We start from the raw sequence: 16,290 nt of genomic DNA on the forward strand, positions 1-16,290 counted from the left end.
TCATAATGAAGATCCCTTAATTTTCCCATTGCCAAAACACCTTTGCGGACAGGTGCATTGTCCTGATGAAAGATGATTTTGTTCTTCTGCAAACCGGGTATTTTCTCACAAATTTTTTCATCTAGTCTGGTTAAAAGATTGGAATAATATTCCTGGGTAATTCTTTTAGCCTTTTCAAGATAATTAATAAACAAAATGACCTTAGCACTCCAAAACACCGATGCCATAACCTTTCCTGCTGATGGAACTGACTTTGTCTTCTTTAGCACTGTACAAGCAGTTTTTGTTCACTGTTTTGACTGCTGTTTGGATTGTGGGGTGTAATGGTGAATCCCAGTCTCATCCACAGTAATAAATTGACACACAAAATCAGTTTTATTCTTGTTAAAACGCTCCAAGCACTGTTCAGAGATTTTCATGCAAGTGCGTTTTTGATCTGCTATGAGCAAGAGCAGCAACCATCTTATGCAAAGCTTTTTCATTTGCAATTCTTCATGCAAAATATATCCTATACATTCTTTTGAAATGTCTATAGTCTCAGCAATTTAACGCACTTTGACTCACCGGTCATCCAATACCAAATCGCGCACTTGATCAATGATTTCTGGTGTTGTTACACTTTTTGGACGTCCTTCATGTGGATCATCTTCAAGGCTGGTACAGCCATGTTTAAACTCGGCAGCCCATTTCTTAATTGTCGAAAATGAAGGAGAAGAGTGGCCATAAACTTTTATGAACTTCGAATGAATTTCTTTTGGCGTTAAACCTTCTTTCACAAAGAATTTTATAACCACATGATACTCAATTTTATCCATTTCAAGGGATACAGACAGCTATATAAAACAAACTACTTGATAGAATAACTTGCAATTTCATATGGATGCTTATGACAGATGTACCAACTTAGAAAAAACAAAAAAAATTGTGCTGATAGTGTTGCCATCTATGGACGAGGCCGAGAACTTTTCAGACCACTCTCGTGTGTATATATATATACACACACACACACAGATAATACAGTGACCCCCTAAGTTACGTAAGTAATGCGTTCCATAAACCTTTACGTAACTTGAATTTTATGTAAGTCGAATTTGTAAATTGCTTAAGTGTAACTTCGTAAGAAACTGCAATATTTATTATTATATGTATGTATATATACAGATATGTACAGCATATTATTTACACAATATTATTTTATAAATGAAACATCATGCAGCAGTATTTACTCAGATACAAACTTTAAAAGTATGAAAAATATATAAAAGAATATAAAAACAAACTGAAATAACACCTTTCAAATAAAAAAATGTCTTGTGACAGCTAATTTAACTCTGTAGTGGGAGAGTCGGTGCTGGTGGTGGATGGTTGTGAAGAAAAATGCTGTTCTCTGGCAACTTCTACCCCTCTCGACATCGATGACTGAGCGTAGTCGAGGTCGTCTGAGTTGTGAGTGGCATCTCACAAACATGTCTAGAGTAGATTGTGTGGTCATATGCTTTTTGTCATCGTAGATGGCCTTGTAGCTAGACATATCGGAATGGATATTGCGGCTAACATTCTCGAACCGCTCGGAGTTCGGATCCATCGATTCTAATTTTGCTAGCACCATGTCTATCAGGTTAAAAGCCTCGGCTAGTCCCATTGTTTTAAATTTCTTAACTTCTGGACTTGGCAGTTCAATCAGCATAGTATTTTCTTCGGAATTTTGGAATGCCTCCAACTGCATAAGGTCATCATTAGTAAGCTCTTCATCGTGACTCAAAAGAAGTTTGTCAATGTTATCCACTTCCAGCTCTAATTGCTCTGCCAGTTGCACACACGTCTCCGTCGCTTGCTGTAATTCTTGTGTCAACTCGGCAACCGTATCAGTCATTGTCTGCTCTCCTTGCTTTAAACGATTTTGCACCATTTCTGGGCAGAGTTTCTTCCACACAGCGTTCATTGTTGTCTGCCTGACTTCATCCCATGCCACCCCGATGTTTTTGATAGCGTCAAGGATATTATAATTCTTCCAGAAATCACGTAGAGTAATGCCCTCACCACTATCAATGGCCTTGATTGCTTGGGAAAACATACGCCACAGATAGTAGGCTTTGAAAGTCACAGTAGCGCCTTGATCCATAGGTTGCAACAGCGCAGTGGTTTTAGGAGGCAGGTAAACAACTTTTACGTCAGAATGAAAGTCATCCAACTCTTCCGAGTGGCTGGGGGCATTGTCCAGGAGGAGAAGCACCTTAAACAGGATTCCTTTCTTGGTACAATATTCCTTCACCTGGGGAATGAAGTGGTTATTGAACCAGTCTGCAAACAGCACACGTGTAACCCAAGCCTTGGTATTGGATTTCCAGATTACGGGCAGCCTACTCGGGTCAATGTTCTTAAAGGCCCACGGTCTCTGGGAATAGTGCACTGTAAGCGGTTTAAGTTTCAAGTTCCCTGAAGTGTTGCCGCCAATCATAACAGTGATCTGACCTTTTGCGACCTTGAATCCAAGCATAGATTTTTCCTCTTTTGCAATAAATGTCTGTGTTGGCATCCTCTTCCAAAACAGAGCCATAAATATTTGCTCAGGCAAATATTCCCCGTCCTCAATTATTTCTGTCAGAAGTTCGGGAAATTTACTTGCCGCGCCTGTATCTGCACTTGCTGCCTCATCCATGACTTTGATGCTGTGAAGATTTGTACGCTTCTTGAATCGTTCAAACCATCCAGCACAAGCTTTAAATGCACTCTCCGAAATTCAGAATTCCGACCGAAATTCTAGGTTGGAAACCAGGGCGTTTTTAGTTCGGAAACTGAATTGTTCGAGAACAGAGGTGTTCGACAACTGAGGTTCCACTGTATATGTTACAGTCAGCTGAATTTGTTATAATAATGCTTGTTATTGTGAGAGCTTCTCTTTAGCATCCAGTAGTCTTGAAATCTACAAGTCTTGTATACTGCAAGTCTTATATAAATTGATAGATTTAATTTAATTCTATACATCACATTAGAATCTTAACATCTGCTCAAAGAAATATCTGGAGAGATAGGTATTTCTTCGAGAGGTCCAATGTTGCACTCCCCATAGAGTAGATAAACTTCAGAACCTGTGACTCAACTTTATTATACTACTGGCCTGGTTGGTTGAGCAGAGATAGCATCACCACTCTCCAATCAGCAGGATGTGAGTATGAATTCTGCAATGGACATGGATGTTTGTGAATGTCTTTAGGTCACAGATGATTTTTTGCCACACAGTGTGAGACTACTACCTTGATTAATGGAGGCCTGAAGTGGCTTCAGTAACAAGTATTAGGTTGGTCTCTAAAGTAGAGAAACCAGATTACCTAATAGCCTACCTACAGTACTTCAAAATTTTCACAACAGGTTTACATTTTTCATAGATATAATTCACAAAAAAAAAAAAAAAGGATTTAGTCACAGGTGGAACAGAAATGGATCAAACAAGTTATAAAAGGAAATCTGAACATCTCAAAAGTAAGGGAACAACGAATATCTTCTATTTATTTTTATTTCATTTTTTTCACATTAATGCTATCTATATACAAGAGGTTGCAGGACTTGTAGCAATTTTAGTGTCATTTATCAGCAGAGAAGAATTTCTTGCCTAGCTGGAGGCCGTAGTCATTGGGGCACACTTTGTGAGAAGGACTGTTCCAGAGAACAGAGGCAGATGGAATGAAAGAAAAAGAAGAAAAGTAGGTTCAACAAGTTTTGAATTGTTCAGGTGTAAAACAATTGGCAGCTGCTGATGCTTGTGTTATGATAGGTAATTGAAAGTAGTGGAATGATGTGTTAGTTTAGTAGAACAGTGCTTACAGAAATTTTCGTAGAAAAGATATGTCAGATACATATCATCTGTAAGATGAAGGCTGAAATGAATCTGTGAGAGAAGGATCACTGAATGCCTTCTTCTCGACAGCATCAAGAATTATGAGGAAAGTTTGGAATGCATCATCCCAAACATGAGAAGAGAATCTTAAGGATGGATGACTTTGGGATCTGTATAGGGTTAGTAGCTGGGTAGGTGAAATATAATGTCATGAGAAGAAAAAGGACACCAAGTTTTGTGTGTGTGTGTGTGCGCGCGCGCGCGTGTGTGTGTGTGTGCGTGCGTGCACCCCCTCCCCAAAGAAGCCATTAAAAAACAAACTGGTGATGCCAAGAAAAGGTAGAGTTAAATATAGTCCTAAGAAGAGGACTGACTTATCTAGTGATCAGAGAATTAGCAAAAGGTAAAGAAAACTGAATTGAGATTTTTTTTTTAATGAGAAAGATTACAGGACTATGCTTCCAGAGCAGACACCCCTAGTAACAGTGAAGAATGGTATAAAGATTTGTGTTTAAGGAAATGATTATAGAGATTTTGAAGTATGAATTAGCTGCCACTGTAAGATTTTCAAAACTTCACTCATTATTCAAGCTTCATCTGCTTCTGACACAGGGGCACCATCTGCATTTAGTAAAGTAATTCTACCACATTCATTCTTTCTTTTAGCTGCAGATAATGATAAAATTCTTCTTGGTCACTTTTAGTACATGCAGCAAATTTCTTTCCATATTCTGAAAGCTTTCTGTATGATACTTGTAACTTTTCTGGCCTGTGCATTATATATTTCATAACTCCCCTTACCCTTATTTCTCATGATATTTTTCCACTATTCTCTTTTTATGGATCCATTGCTTAATGAAGTGGCATATTCATTTCACCTCCCACTCTATTCATTCTTCAAAGTGTAGGAACCTATTCACATACTGCATTATTTAGTATCTTTTCAAAGCTTCCTATGCACTGCTGATATCCTTCCTATTCAGAAATTGATGCCATGATACAAACATAGTATTCTCCTGAGTTTGTTATACTTTCCGGCTCAGTAGTTGACCTGTCCTAATTGGAACATCCATATATTTAACTACTTTCCAGGTCAGTACAGTATGATCACTATTTTGCCTTGGTCACCAAGGCATCTTCTTGGGCACAAAGAGATATACTGAGTATGTGCACACAGACACACTAACAGGCAAGCAAACACAGACATAACAGAGCAAATCACAGCCCTCTGTGGGTATGGTGATTTGTACTTGCTGAAGGTCTCAAAATGACGGTCTTCCAGATTTTTGGCAGTGTGATGCAGCCAAATTTGTTTCAATTTAGGGAATATAGTGTAGTGGCAAATTCCAGTAACAGCCTCTCTGATTTCATCTTTTCGAAGCTTCCGATGCATTGCTGATATTCTTCCCATTCAGAAACTGATATCATGAGACAAACATAGTATTCTCCTGAGTTTGTTTCTGGACAGGAGAGAGGTTTTCTTCCATTAGATCTGATTGTCTGAATCCATGACAGTCTGCTATCTCAGAACAACTGTAATGTAGATGAAGGATGTTTCCTTTCCTTTAGTATTACATGGTGATCAGCATTCATTTTACACAAATTATGGACTTTAGGATCCTGGATTACCTATGGTCCTATTTATAACTAACTCTTAGGGAGAAAGGTTAAGTGGGTAGAATATGTGCTTTCCATATTCTTGGGATTTTAAGGCCTGTGATATTCTTATCTCAGAGACCTCCTTAAATTTATGTTCATACCATGTTTTGGTGTGATGTAAACAACAGGTGCTTTTCCAGTCAATTCTATGCAAAGTGTTCGGGGCATGATCAGAAACACCAGCTTGACTATAGTTGTTATATTTAATGTGTCGTTTATGTTCCATTTTTCTGATAGGAATTGTGCATCCTGTTTTCCCTGTATAGGGCAAATTACAGGTGCAATGAATACAGTATACTCCAAGATGGGCCAGCGGAGGGAGTGGATCCTTGGATGAGTTGAGTAAGTTCTTTAATTTTGCAGAAGGTTTAAAGGTGGCTTTAAGGTTGTATTTTTGTAGTATTCTGTTTATTTTGTCTGATATCCCTTTAATGTATGGAATGGTCACAGTTTTATTGTATGTGTTTGTGTTGTTTGTTTGGGTGGCTGAGGAAAGTGTCTAATGTCTGGCAGCCATGGGGCCAGATATCAAAAACATCGTCAACATTTGGAAAAGGCATATGACAAGGTGCCAAGAGAGAAGCTATTCAATACGTTGCAGTTATATGGTGTCAATGGGGCATTATATCAAGCAATACTTAGTCTTTATTTGAGTTGTGAGTCAGCAGTTAGAATTGAAGGAAGTACAGGAAGATGGTTTAATGTTAAATCTGGTGTGAGACAAGGATGTACATTATCCCCTCTGTTATTCATTATCTATATGGATCACATTATGAAAGAAAGTGGTATTAAACCTGATATCAGAATTGGAGATGTTAATGTCAGCTCTTTGCTTTATGCGGATGATGTTATACTTCTAAATAAATCCACTACAAGCCTGCACGATTCTCTGACTAAATTGAATAACTGTTGTAATAGATATGGTATGAAGGTCAGCAATAAAAAGACAAAGACAATGAAAATAGGCAGAATCATTGAAAATGTCAACTGTGTTGTGAATGGAGAACCTGTGGAACAAGTAAACCATTTCAGCTACTTAGGTACGATTTTTACTGAAGATGGTAAATTAAATATAGAAATAGACAACAGAATCAGCAAAGCTGGTATGGTGGGAAGTCAATTGAATAAATTCATATGGAATAAGAGAGAAATTAGTCGGAACACTAAATTAGCTGTATACAAGACAGTGTTCAAACCAGTTTTAACTTATGGATCTGAGAGCTGGGTCAGAAGTAAAACACTTCACCAAAGACTAGAGACCGCAGATATGAGAGTCATGAGAAAGATTAGAGGTGTGAACAGATGTCATCAATGACAATATCATATTAAAAATGAGGATATTAGGAAAGAACTTGACATTGTCAGCATCCAGGAATGTGTTAGCAGAGCTAATCTCAGGTGGTATGGTCACTTAAATAGAATGGGAGAGGAAAGATTAACAAAACAAGTGTTCTCTGCCAGGTTGGCAGGAAAACGACCCAGAGGAAGGCCAAGATATAGGTGGTTGATACGGTACAAAGTGCCTTAGACGATAGAAATATAAGATCTGATAATGTTGGAGTCTTGACAAGCAACAGACTGATTTGGAGGAAAATTGTAGATAGGAAGTTAGTAATGATGTAAATTTTTCATGTAGTACTGTCATATCCTGTACACCCCTTGAGGGTACATGGCAGGAATTTGATGATGATGATGATGATGACTTTGGGTTTTAAAGGAGAGGAATCTAGAGCATATTGCTCAAAATGTTCCATGTAAAAGTTAGCAATGGGGGGGGGGGGGGAATAATGGTGAGCCCATGGCTGTGCCTTCTTTTTGTAGGTAGAAAGTGTTTTGCCATACAAAATAGCCAGAACATAGTACATGTGCAAAGAGCTCTGTGATATCAGGAGGGAATCTGTCCTGTAATAGAAAGATTGTGTTATTGATTGGGACATTTGTGAAGAGGGCAGAGACATCCAAAATGACTAATAAATCATATTTTTTCCAGTGTGATGTCTTTGATTTTGTTTACAAAGTGTTGTGTGCTTTTAATATAGGAGGGGGAATGATCTACCAACTCCTTGAGTGTTGATGCTAGTTTCTTGGCTAGGTGATAATTGGGGGCTGTCTATACCTTATCTACCAGAATGGTGTGTTTTGTTTGTGAATCTTTGGTAGATTGTAAATTCTCAAGAAATGAGCATAGTGCTGAAGTAATTTTTTAATGATATCTTCAGGCCATGTTGTGATAATAGTCTCGGACAACAGCACCTATCAACTTGTTAACTATGACCCTACCAATCGAATAAAAAAGAAAATGAAGAAGCTACTTAAATCAGTCACCACATGGCCCAAAGATACCATTAAAAAATTACTTCTGTGCTACGCTGGTTCCCCTGGAAATTTATAGTCTACCAAAGATTCACAAACAAAACACACCACTCTGGCAGATAGTCAAAGGTATAGACAGCCACAATTATCACCTAGCCAAAAAACTAGCGTCAACACTCAAGGAGTTGGTAGGTCATTCCCCCTCCTATATGTATAGGGAGTATAGAGTTTCAATGAGTTCTGAAGTTTCTTTTAGGGGCACATTAGTGGCTAGAGAGGCTATATCAAAACTGACCATGATATCAGTATTTCCGAGGATCATTACCCAACAAGCAAGATTTGAAGCCAGAGTTTTTGCATGGGAGGAAACATAAGTAATGAGAGAGAGTGCTCTATAGCTCTCTGGTCATAAGTGTCTGGTCATTTTGTAAGGGAACCAATACCGTCTAGTATGATTCTTAAGGGCTATGTTTTGCTCGTGAATTTTTGATAACTCGTAAATCCGTAGAGGCCTATATTATATGGTTTAACTTTTTAAATAGTTTCAGGAGGCCAGGAAACCACTTTTTCTAATAATTTTTTGAAAACCCTTTTCTGAGTTTGTGTAGAGTCAATGTCTGTTAGGAGGCATATCAATAAATCTCTGAGTAAGACCGACATTTTTTGATCATATTTAGGCATAGTTTTTTAAGTGCAGTGAGTTCTGCACTTAAAAATAATTTCCTTTTTAGCAGATTTGCCAACTTTAAAATGATGGCTATATCCAGCTACACATTTCTGGAGAAATGTGTAGCTGGATGTAGCCATCATTTTAGAGAGGCAAACTGGCCTGAGAATATAAACAAGTGACAGATAGCAACATGGGGTGTTCAGGCTACTATGATAGCACTACATGAATAAGTTTATATTATTAATAATTTCCTTTCAACAATTTTCCTCCACATTAGTCTCTTACTTGTCATCGCTCTAATATTGTTCTACCTAACATAATCTGATCCTGAGCACTTCTATTTGGTCCGAATCCAACTCGTTCTTATCCCAGTTTCTCTTCCACAAATTTTCTCAACCTCTTTTCAAGTATGCTTGCATAAATGTTATTTGGAACACTCAGTAAAGAAATTCCTTTGTAATTCTCACATTCAATTTTATTCCCTTTTTTATAGAAGAGAACTATGAGAGTGGAATCACTTAAGGATCAAAGCCAAATAAAGAACTCCACATTACCTTTAAGGAATGCGGAAACCCAACTGGACTTCTGACGTAATGTCTCATTCCTCACCTTCATGCGGTGCTCCCTGTAAGTAGATATCCACTGAGTACTGAACAAATTAAAATGGGCTGGTAATTTGAGACTTAGCTGACCAAAGAGTAAAAAAATTGTACTCTCTATTGGCTCAAGCCACAGGATTTCATGCTGGCTGAGACACTGCCCAGTTAAACAAGTCCCCAAATGTTTTCATCAGGGAACCAGGCAAGCAGTGAAAAGTAAGCTACTGGAACAGACTCAAGCAAGCTCAACATCTAGAAAGAGGAGAGCAAACCCAATGTCAGAAGAATTGAAGATAGCCACCATCAATAAAATGAGAGTAATGGAAAGGAAATCGAGATTTTCTTTCCATTAGTACTCCTTATATTAGCACTCCAAACTGAAACAAAGACATGAATAGTCTTACAAAATAATATATATAGAATATTATATTTGGGCCATAATGATCAAAGAAAGGAAGGTATAGTGATAGCATTCAACACCAAACATAAAGATAAACTTCTTGATTGGAAGGCAGTTTTGAATAGAGTTATGTATGCAAACCTCAAAATGGGGAAATGAGTTGCATTTATGCTTATGGCCACAGAAGGCTCCTTGGAAAACACAACGGGGGGGGAGACTGTTCCAATACAGCAGCTGCAGGGATGGAGGAGGGAAAAAAACTTGTTCTGTGGGTTTCAAGGTGCACTGTGAAGGGATGTTGAGCAGCACACGTTCCAACAAGCTTACTACTAATTAGAGGAATTATTGATGCTATTTCAGATGAACATTTCCCATGGCAATATTTGTAGAATACACATATCGTGCAAACTAAATGTCTGTGAGAAAGTGGGGAGAGTAAGTAGGTAAGAGATGGGTCGTTAATAAGTCTAATTGCTCTTCTCTATATTGATTCAAGCATTCTGAGGGAGCTTTTAGGGGCCCCACCCCCATATGTGAGTGCCCATCTTGCTCACTATCTGTCTGTATACTGTTCCCTGATGTTGCCAATTTAAATATGGCAAAATACAGGAAATAGTGATTAAATTATTTTAGATTTCATCACATTCCTAACAATCATGAGAATAATAATGAGGTAAGTAAATTTTCTATCCATAAAAGTAGGAATTCAAATTCCAACTTTTCATGAGTAGAACTGTCATTAAAACTTAAATAAAAAAGAAATTGAGAATTTTCATAGCTTAGTCAGTATTAACAAAGCACTTTGGTTGGAAAGACTTTTAAGTTCAAATCTCATCCAGGATGCAAAGAACCTTTATAAGTGCTTTTAAACTAGAGATGGGTTAGCCTGTCTCATACATGTATGGAAGGGTTTCCCCCCCCCTCCCCTACAAAAGAGGCAAACTGGCCTGAGAACATAAACAAGTGACAGATAGCAACATACACAGATAGGATAAAGCACTATAATATAAGAGCATTAATTAAGTTTACATGAAGCCAAGTTACTTCTTTGAGACAAGATATTGGAACCAAACATGTTAATGGGAAAGTGAAGTGAAGTAACTGAAGCTGCAAAACTCAAATAAGTGGTGTCAATTAACTATCAAGTTATAGAAACCTGAAATGTCAGGTTAAAATTTTGTTTATTTAGTTATGAACAATAACTGATTCAACACATACAAAACTCACAATCGTTAAAGTTATGTACAGGATCTGTGCTGTAATATATATTTGTTTAAAACATGATAACCAGTAATGCTTACTATCTACTAAAAACAATCTACATCGATTTAAATCACATTTTCATATTTATACTTATTGTTTGAATAAATAAGAAAACTTGTATATACTGCATGCATATAACTAAAAAGAAATTACCCATTGCAGCTTCTTTAGTTAAATGGTTATGAACACGGGTACAGTCATCTAACATTTTCCGTAATTCATTTGCTGGTGCTTTTTTACTACTTAAAAATCCTTCAGTGCATAATTTTGTTTCCATAGTTGCTGGTCTAACTGTTTCAGTCCTACCATGTTTAAATGCAGCTGTACTACAAGATTCATATGTGGCTACAAATTTGCCCTGTTGTTTATAGAATGCCATCTATTGAAAAAAAATAAAAAGAAAGAAAAAGAAAAAATGGCTTGTATACTATAAAACAGTTGTAATGAAACAAAAGGTTAATTATAATTTTTTTTTTTTAATGAAATGTAGTTAATCAAAATTTAAAATGAAATGTTCTTGGTGCATGGCATTACAAATTATTATTACCATAACAATACAAATAGCATTGACTGATTTAAAGTTCTTATAATGTTGAGAAAAAGGAACTCATTCCTGTATCAAAATTATCATATAAATTTTTTTAATATATCCATATTTAAGTATTTGGAGAATTTCAAACCAATCAGTATTATTAGATAAAGTAATTAATTAGGAATCACATCCAGAATATTCCAGTGGAGATTGACCTGCCCACTCAGTCCCCAAAAATTTAGATAGGGCTAAACAGCCTCACCTACTCTCTATACGGGAATAAAAAGACATTAGCTGATTTTTTTTTTGATTTTTTTTCTGCAGAATATTCTTGATAGGGATCATCTGTTGGATAGGACTTAGCATGGTTTTGTTACAAGAAAATAGAATGATAAAATTGCTTACTTTTTATTTATTTATTTTTTTTAACAGAGAGGTCACAAGAGACACTGATCATGGTAATGATGTAATTTATTTGGATTTCAGCACAATCTTTGACAGTATTCCATATAACAATTTAGCGATTAAAATGAACCAATCATGGGTATTGATAATTACCCATCCAGTAAGATGGGTAAGATCACAGCAAATTCATAGGGCCCTTAGGAATACTTTACATAATGAACAGTTTGCTAGAGTATCACCAAGGTTTCATTAAGGGCTTTTCAGGTTTATTATAATGAATAAGTTTGTTATAATAGCATTTCCTAATTCAATTCTCATGATTCCACCACGTATCAATTCTTAAGAACTGATTATAATGTTCAGAAAAGGACCTTCTAAGAGCTTGGTGAAGAGTGGAGTGCAGGTCTTTATTTAATATATCCATAAATAATTTTGGTTAAAATATTAAATGTAAAATTTCTCTATTTGTTGATGATGTGAAGCTATATAGAGAAGTCTTGTTCAGAAAAGTGGATAAGGAAGTGAAGTTTAAAATTTAATTTGGGCAAACGTAAGTATATGTGATTGGTAAGAAGCAAGCATCAGATGGATCGAAGTTGAATGGATAGGCTATAAAAAGTGGTAACGAATATAAAGATTTTGACATTTTGGTTGACAGGTAATTTCTCTCCAGGAATTCTAGTAGTAGTACAACTCAGAAGATTATAAGTTTAATTAAATGAAGCATCACTTATAGGACAAAGGAGTTGATGCTATTATACATCTTTGGTTGATACTAGATTACTGCTCAACTTCCATATGAGATTAGCTAAGTCACCTTCAATCAAAAGAAAAGGCCTTATAAATGTTCCTCACATCTTAGACAGGATTCAAGCCAGTGCCTTTTCAGCCAAGTGGTATGATCATTCTTTTGATGGTGCTATGTAGGTGTTTTCACAAGCAGCAATGAGATGAAATATGCCAAATGCTGAGGTTATGGGCTGCCATTTGCATCTCATGAAACAGAGAGACATTAAAAAACTTAAAGAATGATAAGAAAATATTGCTTCTTCTGCAGGAGTGAGTGTATATTTAAATTAACACCTATAAATCAAGATTCCAAGCTCAATTCATAAGCTTAATTACTTGCTCAACATCCCAATTTCCTTGAATACCAATCACAAATAAATTAATGCCTTAGCATTAAAGAAGACCTAGGATACATGCTGACTTCCAAAGATACAAATGAGTATATCATTACACTCTATAGTTGATTTCAAACATCCATGAAACTCTTTACATTTTTTTTTCATGTGGCTCCCACAAACAAAAGACTTCTATAAACCTACAATGTATTTGTACCATGGGTGGGCTAAGGATTTTTATTAATTATATATATTGTATTTTTTTATTTATTTTTTACATAGTCCAGAAATCTGCTCTAGAGACCAAATATGGAACTTTATCAAGCCACTTAGGCCCTCCAATAAGCAGGATGGTGGTGTCACACCAAGCAATAAGATTCATTTCCCAAAAGACTGCCATTTATTCACATCACTTACTAATATGAACAGAACCAAATGTTATCTTTCTGATATCAACACTAACTCAGATTTTGATTCTGAAGTCAAGAGCATTTTTCAAGACAGTTCTGACAAATTGGAAAACTTCAATGTCACATCTCTTTTCATGTTCTGCTGGCTGTGACATTGCATTTACTAGGATTTTCCAGGAGTCATCTTTAAGGTTCTGTGAGTTCACAGTGCATTCTAGTTAATTTTTTTGAAAGAAAAAAATGGGTAAACAAATTGAGGTATTGTAATAGGCTCCCCTCTCGGTCTGTTTTTTTTTTTTTTTTTCTGTTCTGTCTGTCTCTCTCTCTCTCTCTCACAATTATCTATATTATTTTATGGAACATTTTATGAAGTGATCTTTCTCATTTATTAATGTGCTCTACTAACTGAATGTATGGAGTTAGTGTGTTTTTAATTTGGCTATATTCTACCTTGGAACTATATTTTTATGCAAAATTAACATTTTCATGAGGTTCAAGTTTACTATGGAAATGAATATACTGAAAATATTCAGTATGTTCATTTCAGTATATTCAACTAGGATTGATTGATGATGACCTGTAATTTTCAGGTTGAAATATTTAGTAATTAAAGTTTCCTTGTGTTAATTTGTCCTACTTTTATGGCAAAAATATTTCTAAAAAAAATCAGCAAAATGATTAACATAATTAACATCACTGCTTTCAAAAAGGAAATACTATAGGTGCAAGAGTATTTTGGGGTTACTTAGGGATCAAAGCTATATAACTGGGAGGAGAACTCCACATAACCATTAAGGAATTGTGTGGGACTGACTAGTTTTCTGATCTAATGTCCATTCCTCACTTTCATGCGATTAGTCTCATTATCAGGTATTATTGGATACTGAATGAATGAGGATAGGCTAGTAATTTGGATCTTATCCAACCAAATTGTATTCTGTATTGATTTAAACCATAAATAACTAACAAACATGATAGTACAACATGATGGAATTTCATCATGTTGAGATCTAGAAAGGGAAGTAAGTTCTGACTTTCAATTTCAATTGAATTGTATGCATTTGTGTTGTTTGTTTAGGCGGCTGAGAACGTGTCTAATGTCTGGCAGCCATGGGACCAGATATTGAAAACATCGTCAACATATCTAAGTCAGACTTTGGGTTTTAAAGTAAAGGAATCTAGAGTACGTTGCTCAAAAGCTTCTATATAAAAGTTAGCAACTGGGGGGGGGGAGTGGATGATGATGAACCCATGGCTGTGCCTTCTGGTAGATAAAAAAGTATTTTGCTGCACATAATAGTACATGGGTAAAGAGCGCTATGATATCAAGTGGGAATTTGTCCTGTAAAAGATGAATTGCATCATTGATTGGGACATTTCTATAAATGACAGAGACATCAAAACTGACTAATAAATCACTTTATTCTAGTGTGATGTCTTTAATTTTGTTTACAAAGTATTGTGTGTTTTTAATATGGGAGGGAAAATGACTTACCAACTCCTTGAGTGTTGATGCTAGTTTCTTGGCTAGATGATAATTTGGGCTGTCAATACCTTTGACTATTAGCCAAAGCAGTACGTTCTGCTTGTGAATCTTAGATAAACCATAAATTCTCTGGGAACAAGCATAATGCAAAAGTAGTTTTTTAACTGTATCTGTTGGCCAGAATGTGACTGATTTAAGTAATTTTTCTGTTTTCTTTTTAATCCAATTAGTTGGATTATAGCTCACAAGTTGATAGGTGCTGTTGTCTGAGACTAATTGATTCCTTTTTTCTAGGTAAGTTGTTCAGTTTAAAATAACAGTGGCACTGCCTTTATCAGCTCTAGTGATTACGAGGATTATTTGCTTTTAAACTGAACAACTAGAAAATATTCAAGTATGCAATCAGGAGTACATATTAATACTTGAAGTGGAAAAAAAAAAAGAAAAAAAAAACTATCAAAAGCCTGCGATGTGAAAAGGCAGCTGAATGGATGATATTTGATCAGAAATGCTCAATTATAAAGTATAAATATTTTTGCAGTGGCTACACTGTATAATTCATAAAGAATAGTCAAAAGGCTGAATCCAGATGCTCAGAGCAGAACACAGTTCCCATATATAAAGAGACAACTGAAATAGGATGAGAAAATAACAGAGCAAGCAAGATTTACAAACAAGCATGCATGTGATAAGGCTAAGAAAAATAGTTAAGAGAAATCTGGAGAAGGAAAAGCTGGAATCAGGCCAAATAGAGGTTGTCAAAATCAGATATTTACTTTACAGCAAATATCTGAGAAACTTTAGGATATCAAGAATTTGCATTTAAGTTTTGTAGATCTGGAAAAGCATATGACAAGGTGCCAATAGAAAAGCTGTTCAAGAACTCTATGGAACATTATATAGAGCAACATATAGTCTATAATTTATAAGGTTGTAGGTCAGCAGTTAAAAATGAAGAAAATAGTACAGAAAGGTGTTTTGATGTAAAACCAGGGGTGAGACAAGGGTGCACTCTATCTCCACTCTTATTTATCACCCATATGGATCACATTATGAAAGAAATTGGTATTAATATCAGAATAGGAGATATCAAATTTAACTCTTTGTGTTATGTTGCTCTCCTAAACAAATCCAGTGAAAGTCTCTACGATTCTCTAACTAAACTAAATAACAGCTAAAACAAATCTGCATGAAAATTAACGATAAAAAAGACCAAAAATATCAAAATAGGCATTAAAACTTGGAAAACTTCAAGTTCATTCTCAATGGAGAACCAATAGAACAAGCCAATAAAGTTTAGCTATTTAGACACAATTTTTAGTGAATATAGCAAATCAAATATAGAAAGAGACAACAGAATAAACAAAGTGTGTATAGTGGGGAGCCAGCCAGATAAATATGGAATAAGAGAGAAATTAGCCAAAACAAAAACTAGCAGTATACCGGCCAGTGTCTAGAGCATACAGTTAGAAGTTCTTTAGAAGGCAGAAACATAAGATCTGATAATACTGGAATGTTGACAGAATATAGAGTGTTAGAATAATTATGTATTATGTTAGAATAATTATATCAAATAGAAGTGGCAGAATAATCA

The 16,290-nt window shown here is 35.7% G+C and overlaps 1 protein-coding gene across 1 annotated transcript in view; it reads right to left on the reverse strand.

The window, feature by feature from the left end:
- The window catches only part of CPT2 (Carnitine palmitoyltransferase 2), a 153,521-nt gene that overhangs the window by 5,320 nt on the left and 131,911 nt on the right, over window positions 1-16,290 (reverse strand). The window contains exon 11 of the mRNA XM_090401463.1: window positions 10,893-11,118. Within this exon, the coding sequence (XP_090257589.1) occupies window positions 10,893-11,118 (226 nt within the window). The remainder of the gene's footprint in view (window positions 1-10,892; window positions 11,119-16,290) is intronic.

This window comes from Typopeltis vanoorti, chromosome 12 (genome assembly GCF_054136105.1).
Source record: "Typopeltis vanoorti isolate ZY-2024b chromosome 12, IOZ_Tvanoo_1.0, whole genome shotgun sequence".
Lineage (NCBI taxonomy): Eukaryota > Metazoa > Arthropoda > Arachnida > Uropygi > Thelyphonidae > Typopeltis > Typopeltis vanoorti.